At 36.7% G+C, this 12187-nt stretch overlaps 1 protein-coding gene across 11 annotated transcripts in view; it reads left to right on the top strand.

Moving 5' to 3' along the window:
• DOCK7 (dedicator of cytokinesis 7) overlaps positions 1-12187 on the top strand; it is a 186164-nt gene that overhangs the window by 82481 nt on the left and 91496 nt on the right. For all 11 annotated transcript variants that reach the window (XM_036352881.1, XM_036352879.1, XM_036352876.1 and 8 more), the window contains 3 exons: positions 3334-3451; positions 8004-8074; positions 11631-11769. In XM_036352881.1, the coding sequence (XP_036208774.1) occupies positions 3334-3451; positions 8004-8074; positions 11631-11769 (328 nt within the window). The remainder of the gene's footprint in view (positions 1-3333; positions 3452-8003; positions 8075-11630; positions 11770-12187) is intronic.

Below are 12187 nucleotides of genomic sequence, written 5' to 3'. Positions count from 1 at the left end.
ATTTCCCGCGAGGGCAGTGAGTTTTCAGGCAGGAACCCGCCCTCAGAGCATGGACGCACTGAGTCCTGGGTCCTCTGAGCCACAGCTGTGCCCTCCCTGAGCTGTTTCCCGGGGAGGGTGAGGTTTGAGGCAGGAACCAGCCCTCGGAGCGTGGAGGCCTATCTTTATAAAGTTTTAATACATTATATTAGAGGTCGTGGTAGTACTGTTTTACCCACAGCGTCTACAGGAATTGCTGCAAATTTACTTCTCGGTGGAAGCACCTTTCATTCCCAATATAAATTACCCATTCCACTAAATGAAACTTCAATTTCTAGACTCGATATAAACAGTGAAGTTGCTAAAACTATTAAAAAGGCCCAACTTCTCATTATTGATGAATGCACCATGGCATCCAGTCATGCTATAAACGCTATAGACAGATTACTAAGAGAAATTTGAATGTTGTATTTGGTGGGAAAGTTCTCCTTCTTGTTGGGGATTTTTGACAATGTCTCAGTATTGTACCGCATGCTATGCAATCGGCCGTAGTACAAATGAGTTTAAAGTACTGCAATGTTTGGGGATGTTTCAGAAAGTTTTTTCTTACAACAAATATGAGATCAGAGGATTCTGCTTATAGTGAATGGTGAGTAAAACTTGGAGATGGCAAACTTGATAGCAGTTTTCATTTAGGAATGGATATTATTGAAATCCCCTGTGAAATGATTTGTAATGGATCTATTATTAAAGCTACCTTTGGAAATACTATACCTATAGATAATAGTAAAAATATATCTAAATGTGCAATTCTTTGTCCAAAAAATGAGCACGTTCAAAAAGTAAATAAAGAAATTTTGGATATACTCGGTGGAGATTTTCACACATATTTGAGTGATGACCCCATTGATTCCACAGATGATGCTGAAAAGGAAATTTTGTCATCAAATTTCTTAATAGTATTACTCCTTCGGGAATGCTGTGTCATAAATTAAAATTAAAAATGGGTGCAATTATCATGCTATTGAGAAATCTTAATAGTAAATGGGGTCTTTGTAATGGTACCAGATTTATTATCAAAAGATTACGACCTAACATTATTGAAGCTGAAGTATTAACAGTATCTATAGAGGGAGAGGTTGTTCTGATTCCAAGAATTGATTTGTCCCCATCTGACACTGGCCTCCCATTTAAATTGATTCAACGACAGTTTCCGGTGATGCCAGCATTTCTGATGACTATTAATAAATCACAAGGACAAACTCTAGACAGAGTAGGCATATTCCTACCTGAACCTGTTTTTGCACATGGTCAGTATATGTTGCTTTCTCTAGCGTTCGAAGACCATGTGACGTTAAAGTTCTAAATACTTCAGCACAAGGGAAATTAGTCAAGCACTCTGAAAGTGTTTTCACTCTTAATGTGGTGTACAGGGAGATAGTAGAATAAGTTTAATCACTTTATCAGTCATTGTTTGCATCACTGTTGTTTTTATATCATGTTTTTGTTTTCTTATCATGTGTTTGTCATTTTTATATCATGCCTCTGTTGTTGTTATATCCTTTTGTTACTGTTTATTTATTAATAAATTTATATATTATTTTCATATACATTTTACTAATTTCCTTTCATCCCTCACACTTCTATTATAGAGAAAGGGCAAATAGCAAGATTAAAATATTTCCGCTAATTAATTCCCTTTTAATGTGCACGAATTTTGTGCACCGGGCTACTAGTGAAATTATAAAAAAGAAATTAGAGCCATCACTATTAACCACTATGAATATTTCAGAAATATCCTTTTTACTCATTTCTATAACTCCCACTCCAAATTTCTACAAGTAGGGTAACGCCGCAGTATCCTGCTCTGGAACCTGCATTTTTTTCATCCAACATGGTGGATATCTCCTTCTACATGAATAAATACTACTGTACATTGTCATGCTGTATTAATTTAGTCCAGGGCTGATGAGCATTATATCCTGTATAATAGAAGGCTGATATGCAAATTGTCCTCTTGTCCCCTTGAATGGGAGTTTGACTGGGAGTTTGACCAGGGGCAGGGCCGGCCAACTGCCCGCAGTCCCTCCCACTTGCTGGCCCCACCCCTGATTCCCCCCATCCTGATCGGGGCTGGGGCCGGCCAGACTTCACCAGTGTACGAATTTGTGCACTGGGCCTCTAGTTTCTTTATAATTATTTGTAACTATGCCCTATTATAAGAAATGTTGTAGTGAATTTCTTTGAGCATATCCATTTGTACAAGTGTTTACTTTTCTCCTTAGACTAGAGATGGGTTTGTTGGATCAAAGAGTGTATTCACTTAAAATTTCTATATTACCCTACCTCCTTCCAGAAAATTTAGACCTATTTTTGTTGCCCTAGCAGTCCATTAGCAGGGTTTTATTATTATTGAAGTTTTGTTTATCAGCTGTCATCACTAGTCTTCAGGTAAAGTATCTCTAATTCTTTTTTTTTTTTTTAGCTCTTTCTTTTGGTGAATTATTTCTCCTCTGTGTTTGTAGCAAGAACTATTAAAATTGTGTAAGATACAAGATCATAAACTGGACATGAAGTCAAATGCATAGTAATACGTGATTGTCTCATAGTAATTACCTATTGCTGCTCGTTATACTTACCATAATTGTCATATATGTTTTTAACAATAATGTTGAATATTATACCTCTTAAATCCTTAATCACATTTATACAAAAGGCGCATTTAAAAATGTCATCCTATTTACATCTGCGTGGAGAACCTAAGAGAATATTAGAACTGTCTTTTAATTTCTTAATTCTTTTTTTTAAAATATATTTTATTGATTTTTTACAGAGAGGAAGGGAGAGAGATAGAGAGCTAGAAACATCGATGAGAGAGAAACATCAATCAGCTGCCTCCTGCACATCTCCTACTGGGGATGTGCCCGCAACCCAGGTACATGCCCTTGACCGGAATCGAACCTGGGACCTTTCAGTCCGCAAGCCGACGCTCTATCCACTGAGCCAAACTGGTTTCGGCTTAATTTCTTAATAATGTTTCAGTCCATACTCCTTTATTTCCCAAAAGCCTCTTGTAGGGGAAAGAACGTGTGTTTGGAAGTCTGAACTGTATTCTGATTTCAGCTTTGCCACATATTTGGTTGTATATGAAAATTCCTTAACTTTTTGGGGCCGCAATTTGCTAAATTGGGGTACATTTATTTGAATGATTGCTCTAAGGGTCAAATAAAACATTGTATGTGAAAATACTTAGCATAATAGCTAACAAATATTAATAATTATATCTCTTTTGTGATATGTTTGATAGTGTTTTTAGCTATGTATTCACTATCGTGTATACTATTGCCTTCACAGAAATCTTCTCTATGTATACCCTCAGAGCCTCAATTTTGCCAATCGTCAAGGTTCTGCCAGAAATATAACAGTGAAAGTCCAATTTATGTATGGGGAGGATCCAAGCAATGCCATGCCGGTAATAAATGTTCTTTACTTTTCCTATTCTTCATATATAGTTCAAATAGACACTTTTGGGGTATCACTGGGTTGGCAGGTTATTATAAATTTATTTGCAGTCTTATTTTTTGAGGATTTGGTATATGCAAGGCACTCCCAGAAATACAAAGATGAATAAAGACTTATAATCTGGAGGATATAAGACAAATACATAAAATTCTAAAATAGTTACTTTCAAAAGAAGGTCAGATCATAATTTCTTCGGCTACTCTAACAAAGCACAGATACCTTTCCTCTATCTTGGCATCTGGATTATTCTCCTCCTTTAGAATGAAAGGCCAGATAACGGAGGTGGAGAGTAATGGGTGGTATAATTTAAAAATGTTTTCCAGCTGATTTTAATATGATGGTTCTTCCCATCTTTTTTTTGAGAAATTCTGGCTATAGATCTCAACCTTGGCTGCATATTATACCCACCTGGGGAGCTTTAAAAAACATCAGTGCCCAGACTGAATCTAATTCCAATTAGATTAGAATCTCTGCATGTGGGAACCGGGCAGATATCAGTATTTTAAAATCTTCCCTAGGGATTACATTTCATAGCCAGTATTGAGAACCAAGGTCTGTGCTAATTATAGACTAGTGGCCTGGTGCATGAAATTTGTGCACATTAAAAGGGGATTAATTAGAGGAAATATTTTAATATTGCTATTTGCCCTTTCTCTATAATAGAAGTGTCATAGATGAAAGAAAATTAGTAAAATGTATATGAAAATCTTCCTTCTGTGAGAGTCTGGGGTGTGCCGTGGGACCCAGAGTCAAGTCCCCGCCTACCTGTGGCGCCTCAAAATAGCGCAAGACCCAGGCCCAGCCAGCCCCACACCCATTGGGTGAGATCCAGACCCGGCCGGCCCTGCCCTTGTCAAGCCCCACGAGGTGGGGGGCACAGCCTCAGGTCCCCTGTCAAGCTCTGCCAGGTGGAGGGTGCAGCCTCAGGGCCCCTGTCAAGCCCCGCAGGGTGGGGTTCACAGTCTCAGGTCCCCCGGCACGCCCTGAGGTCCCCCATGAACCCCCGCCGGGCAGGGGGCGTGGCCTGAGGTCCCCCAGCCTGGCACCAGGGTGGGGGGCATGGCCTGAGGTCCCTGGCCTTGTGCCATAGCGGGGGGTGTGACCTGAGGTCCCACGTCAAGCCCTGCCTTGTGGGGGATGCAGCCTGAGATCCCCCGTCAAGACCCGCCAGGTGGGGGGGCGCAGTATGAGATACCCCGTCAAGCCCTGCTGGGTGGGGGACGTGGCCTCAGGTCCCCTGGTCCGGCGCCAGGGTGGGGGTGCAGCCTGAGGTCCCCAGTCAAGCCCCGCCGGGTGGGGGGCACCACCTGAGGTCCCCTGGCCTGGCTCTGGGGCGGGAGGCACGGCCTGAGGTCCCCTGTGAAGCCCCACTGGGTGAGGGGGCGCAGCCTCAGGTCCCCTGCCCTAGCCCAGAATTAGGGAAGTGCCTTCACCTACTCATGGCTTTTGAACCAATGACTCCCTCCTGGGCTTGGAAACCACCTGTAAGTAACTAAAGGCAATGCATCGAGTGCCACATCCAGCCTAGGACATTACACCCTATGCAGGGTGGGCAGCCACCCTCCTCCCAAAGATATTCGTGTGGGGTCAATTTTTAGAGCCTCAGGTCCCTGCTGATTGCTTGCTAAGGCTCGTTATGGGAACTCGGCCTCCGCTGTTGGTGCAGCTATCTTGTGTTACGGAAACCCCTCTGCTATGGGAGACACCATCTTTGTGATGACATGATGGTCAATTTGCATATTCCCTCTTTATTAGATAGGATTGGTATAGGGATTCAAAGGCACAGGTGCTCACTGGTAGGAGAGAATGCCTTAAAGGTGGTGAAAATGTTAATGGCAATAGGTCTAGATGGTGGGGGTAGGAAAGCAATTCAGGTTGGAGAATATCCTTCAACTGAGGTGAATTGCCAGTGAGCTAGAGCAGTGGAAGGTTGAAATAGTAGATTGAAGCCAGACTGGGGAAACTGACCAAATTATGACTTAGTATTTGTGGAACACTAATAAGTGCAAGAAGATTTTTTACTCAACTCTAAGTAACATACAGAATAGGGGCACAACTGTCACTGTAGATGTTCAACTTCTGGCAACTCTAGTGGAATGCAAATGAGCTAAGAATAGGTGCATTGTTAACAATTTTATTTTAGCCTTCTGTATCAGACATTTGAATCAAGTTCTGATTTTCTACCAACTAGGAAAGCTGTATATTTTCTTCTTCCCTATTGCCTCAATTTCATCAGCATTTTTAGAACTTGATAGCAGCAAGCACAAATTATTCATCTTTGTATTCTGTGGCAGCTATTTCAGATCCTTGCATATAATACATATTGAATAAATATTTGTTGAATATGCAGAATTTATTTTTGAGATTCTAATTAGCATTTCACGTTCTTTATGAGCTCTTTATTTCTGCTGAAGAGATGAACATGCTATCATAGTTGATAAAAAGATACTGGATTGTAAAAATAGATGTGTTGGTATTTTATGTGAATTGCCATATAAATTTGAGTTTATGACAAATGCAATATATATAAAATAATCTGTTTTACTGTTTGCCTAACAAACTCTTCCTTGTCTTACCATCTGTATGGCCTCCTCTACAGAACCGTAGCTGCATCCAGCCACATTGCAGTTACACCCCTCTCCCTTTTGGTGCTACCAAAGCATCTTCTTACTTCCGTTATGGGCCTTATAAGTTTATGATTATATGTTGATTTCTTCATCATGTCCACTAGACTGTGAGCTCCTTGAGGGCAAGGACCATGTCTTACTCATGATTATATCCTGATGCCTATCTTAGTGCTTGGTACATAATTGATGCTCCATTCATATTGATGAATGATTAAACATACATATCGATGATCAAAAAAGGAATACATTCTACTGTAAATCATTCATGTTATGAAAATAAATGAGTTATTCTGTGAAAAATGATAGCTTCTCAATGGGGAAAAAAAAGGTACCACGTTCCTTTATTTGTATATTATTAGTCATATGAAAATATAATGTTTTTTATGTTTATGTGAGTGGTTGGTTTGAAAGTATATAAACAGACACATTTTTGTTTGCTTATTTAAAAATAATAAAGACTAAGATAATTTTTGATCATATAATGTCGGTGTGATAAAACCATAAACTCTAATTCTGGCACTGGAACAATCTTTAAAAAATGTTTTTTAATCCTTACCCGATAATAGGTTTTTATTGATTTGAGAGAAAGAGGAAGAGAGAGAGAAAAACAGTGTGAGAGAGAAACATCAGTCAGTTGCCTCCCATACGCCCCCAATTGGAGATTGAACCTGCAACCTGGGTATGTGCCCAGACCAGGAATCAAACCCACCACCTTTTGGTGTACAGGAAGACACTCCAACCATTTGAGCCACATTGGCCAGGGCTGGAACAACCTTTTATAAAAATATAGTGAAGTATTCTTAGCAAATTGATTAAATTAGAGTTTTCTAGGAGAGTCATAATTATTACATTTTAAATACACTTAAAATAAAAGGGTCAGCTTGAGATACTGCAGAAAGAGACAAAATACCTGTTAATATGTTCTTTTTATTTTGGGATGGTGCCAATTAGTCCCTTTGTATAGGAATACATTTGAGTTGTTTTACCAGTTGTGTTGATGAAAGTGTGCTGACAGGACTGCATTCCTATTCATGCATATGTAGAGATGGCTGGCCAGACGTAAGAGTTTAATCCGTGGCTAGATAACATTGCAAGCCTACCTGTCTCCCACTGGAATCATAACTGTGATGATGACATCATTAAGCCAACGTTCTAATCAGCTGCCCTAATTAACCACCACTTGCTGTTAGCATTCAAGAGGCAGATATATAAGACTGTATTATTTTACTGCTAAACCTTCTTCAAAAGTAGTATTGTATTTTTTTGATATGTTGGATTTTTAAAGTACATGTTAGAATATAAAATGGATCTGTATTACTTTCAACAATAAGGATAAATTTTTAAAAATAATATAAAATGGAGCTCCCCTCCATTGTAGAGTAGCTTGCAGGTAGTACTAGGAGCAAAGGATACCTAAAATAGGATTTTTAAATATCATTTATAAATAATAAATATTTGACTTTCAGAATGACTGCTGTCTTAGTGGTGAAGCCACCAATTTGTATAGTAGATATATGCCACCATTTTAGGACCATATTTCTTATATAAATTCCAAATGATGTGCTGTATCCAGATTTTAAGATGAATTATCTTCTTTCAAAAAAAGAAAGAAATGTACCTCATTGCCCAATATATATAAATATAATGGATAGAAATTTTTTGAATGTTTGAATGTCAGATGGGTCTATAGTTGAAAAGAAATTTAGAATTAAGCAATTGAACTTATTAATGATCGTCAGTAGGCACATTGTTCTTCATTGGGCTGATTTTGCCCATTGTTCTCAAATAGTTATTAAATCAGACAAATTCTTACATAGATATGAAACATCCAACATTTATTACAACAAAGTTTCAACATGCTGTTATTTGTTACAGGTAATCTTTGGTAAATCTAGCTGTTCAGAATTTTCAAAGGAAGCCTATACAGCCGTAGTATATCATAACAGGTACTGAATTCAAATATTTCTTTCAAAGTTACTCACTTCTCAGTGGCATTGTTAGCACTCACGTTAGTGTGTTTCCCAAATGCTTTGCTGCACTGAATGTGCAAATTCAAGACAGCTGACATCACAGTTATAATTTTCAATATGTGGATCCATATTTTCTATATACATCTCAAATAAAAGATTTTATACACAAAACATTTTTTCTGTCCAATTCTCTGATTCTTTCATTTTTATTATATTATGATTGATTATCTTTGTAGCTTCTGTTTTTTCAGTCTTTTCCCTATTATATCCCCCTAACATTTTGCAGCTTCACTTAACTCTTTACTAAGCTTGAAACTAGTCAATTAAATTGATGATAGTTTCAACATCCAATAATCCTTTAAGTTGGTGCCTTTCCATTTTACTTCTTTGAGAAATTAACTTTAGATAACCTTAAATTTCTGCTTTTGTTCTTTCTTTTTTAATTGAATGCTGTTGGAGAAAAAGCACAAAATTGTGCCGATCAGTACTTTCATAGTTATTTTATCTTCTTTTGGCCCCAAAAGATAACTTTTTGTGAATTTTTTTGTCATCACTTTTTTACCCTCTCTCATTATGCAGTAGCTGTTTTAAGTTTTTCTTCCCCTTCCTCTAGCTGCTACCTCTTTTCTGTTTGCTTTTACTCTTAGCTTTTCTATTTTATTAAGTTGATTGAGTCCATCCCACTTAAGATCCATCAACTTTTCTGCCCTTCACCTCAAATATCTTTGCACTGATCTGCCTTCCGTTTCAAAGGCAGTAATGGCCCACATCCTGCTCAGTGTGAATCTGCTCTCAAACAATCTTATCCAGCTTCTTCCAGAATGTGACTTCATCAGTATCCCTTCGCTTGCATCATCAATCTCCTGTTTCATTCGCTCCATCTCTTGCTATCAAAAAGAAGCTTAGGTTTTCTACTCTTAAAAACAAACAAAACAAGTCTTTCTCCAGTGCTGTTGTGCAGCATGTTTTCCCCCGATCTCCTTAAAACTTTATTCTTTCTCACCGTCTTGTACAGCCCTCTCTCATTTCCTTCTATCTCTTTGAAAGTGTTCTGTAGTAATTATTCTCAATTTTTCTTTTCTTTTAAGTACAGACATTCCATACAAAAAACTAAGGTTTTGTCCTTAACCTTACTATGCTCTTCCTAAATAATTTTATGTGTTTCTCAGACTTACACTCAATGAAAATGCTTCTACTTTTACCTTTATGTGTACTGCTCACAACTTTTATTTTCAGCCAGAACCTTCTTTCTGAGGTACAGACATGTATTTTTGATGGCCTATTGGGCATATTCATTTGGATTCCCTGCTGCTTTTCCAATTTCCATGTATTTTCTCCTGGCCCTCTTCCTGACCCTATTTTTTTTTTTATTAGTAGTACCACCAATTTTCCAGTTAGTCTGACTCAAACTTTAAGACATCCTTGCCTTCCTTCTTCATTTCTCTAATATTCAAGTATCTTTCTTTTACATCTTGATGATTTTCTTCCTATCTCATCACCAAACATAATCTGTGCTGTCCTATTTCTGGGCCTTTCTTGGATCTTTATTTCTATTATACTAGTATACAGATTCCCTCTCCCTACTGAGCTTTTACTCATTCTTTAAGGCCCATATTATAGATCTCTTCCTAAATATAATTCCTTGACCTAAAATTTTAAGAAATCTGTTGAATTCTGTTCTTGAAGCATTTAACTTCATATGCTCTATCCCAGGAGTTGGCAAACTTTTTCCACGAAGGGTCAAATAGTATATATTAGGCCCTCTGGGCCATGTGGTCTCTGTTGCAACTACTCAGCCCTGCTGTTGTAGTTCAAAAGCAGCCATAGCCAGTAAGTTAAGTTGCAAATCAATGGGCATGACTGTCTTCCAATAAAATTTTATTTATGGGCACTGAAATTTGAATTTCATATAATATTTAAAGTGAACCAGTATACTTTTGATTTTTTCAACCGTGTAAAAATAAAAAATAAAAATTCTTAGTTTGTAGTTTAAACAAACGAGGCAGATGACTGGATTTGGTCTGTGTGCATTAGTTTGCCAACCCCCACTTTATTTATATTTCTACTAAATTATATATTTTTGAGGGTAATTATTTGTTATGTTCATCTTTAAACGCACCACAAAAGTAATACAATGCCTAACCTAAAGGTGGGCAATTCACGTGCTTGATTGGAAGATGTTTAATTTTCTGTAACAGTCTTCACATAATACAATTTAAAGAAAGGCATTAACTAAAACACTCCATACAAGGAAAAATATTGATAAAGAAAGTAGTAATTTCTAAACGTATCTCAGTTTGTGGCTAAGTCTTTATTTTTGTTCTTATCATTAGCAGAATTTAAATGACAGTATAGTGTAACATTGCTAGTAAATTAAACTTTCTCATTAATTCAGTGATGACTAGTAAGATCAGTAATAAGATGTGTAGCATCTTTTTACCCAACCAGAGTCATCAAATTCTCAGATGGCTAGCATTGGCTGTCTTTCTTGTGGGTATTACAAGCCTCATTCCACTTACTATTTCTGTGATCGAATCTGTACCCCTTAGCACTTTGAGGCTTATTTGAAAAGAATATTTGACCTATAAGCATCAGAGGAAAAAAACCCTACTTGGTTTTGGATGAACAGCCTTCTCTTTAAAGGTAGTGGGAGCTCTATGGTTTGGATGCATTTTCATTGAAGATAACTCTGAGAGATACTAACTCAACCTGGAAGATTGGGATGCTAAGATTCTATCCCTTTTAAGTCTATATAATAAATAGTAGCTATGCTTTCCTGTAAAAATTCTCAATGGATATTGAGACAAAAATTCCATTGGTTTGATCAAATATATTTGCTGTATTCTTTATAATGACTGGAAACACTTCTAAAATGTGGAGCAAATGTAATTTGTGTGTATTCCCTGATTTTTTTTTTTATTTTCTTTGAGCTGTTAGTCAATGTTTTGGTAACATCATTTATTTCTTTAGCAATGGGATAATTGATGTAAGACATTTCATAGAGAGCCCTACTTGATACTAAGTTGTCTAAAGTTACCTTTTTCTTTTTTTTACAAAAGGGTAATATAAATTAGTCTTAATTTGAAGCTGTACTCCTATAACAGAAAAATGTTTTTCTGTGGTATGGTTTTAAAATATACACTTACAAAATTCTATATTATTTTTATGTGATGTGTATCAGAATTGGCCTAGAAATAATAGAAAGCCTTACCCTAGTCTCCTCTTTTATAGTTTCCAATCTGATGACGGTCTCAGCATCAAGGTGGTAATTATTAATGAATTTTCAAATAATAGGATTACTCAGCCCACTAATAAAAATGGGAGGAGAAATTTTAGAAACAGTGACAGTTCCCTCATCTGGAAGTAGGAGTTAGTTAGTTATTTTGGAATAAAGAAAAATATTTGGACTAGAAGAAAAATTAAGCATGAATCCTGAAATTAATTTTAAAATTACTCAAATATACAAATTCAGTAATTCTTTATTTTGAACAAATTACTGACTATTGATCTGTTTTGTTGTTTTTGTATGAAGGTCTCCTGATTTTCATGAAGAAATCAAGGTTAAACTCCCTGCTACTTTAACTGACCATCATCACTTGCTTTTTACTTTTTATCATGTTAGTTGTCAACAAAAACAAAATACACCTCTTGAAACTCCTGTTGGATATACAGTAAGTATATTTTTGTTAAATAATTAGCTCTTTGATCTTAAAACTAGTACAATATTTAAGATATATGTAGTTGGTATAATAATTCTTATCTGATTCCCCACATTGGTTAGGAAGGATCACTATAACAATAAAATGCTCATTAATGTAATTAATTGACTAACAATCTAAACATTAGGTGTTAGTCCTGATTATTATGTTTACCCAACTGTACAATATAAATATAATAATTTTAAGGGTTCTTCAGAAAAGAATAGTTTGAATGTAAAATGATTAAAAAGGACTTTTGTCAATTAAATATATTTTTACTTTAATTAAAGGCAAACCCTTGAGTACTTTTTGAAAAATCATTATGATTGAATTGCAAAAGCAAACCGAAGATGAAGGACATCATAATATGCTATTACTACTTTGTTAGAAA

The sequence above is a fragment of the Myotis myotis genome, unplaced genomic scaffold (genome assembly GCF_014108235.1).
Source record: "Myotis myotis isolate mMyoMyo1 unplaced genomic scaffold, mMyoMyo1.p scaffold_m19_p_2, whole genome shotgun sequence".
NCBI lineage: Eukaryota > Metazoa > Chordata > Mammalia > Chiroptera > Vespertilionidae > Myotis > Myotis myotis.
The sequence above is the reverse complement of the archived record's forward strand: the minus strand, read 5'-3'. Positions and strand labels throughout refer to the sequence as shown.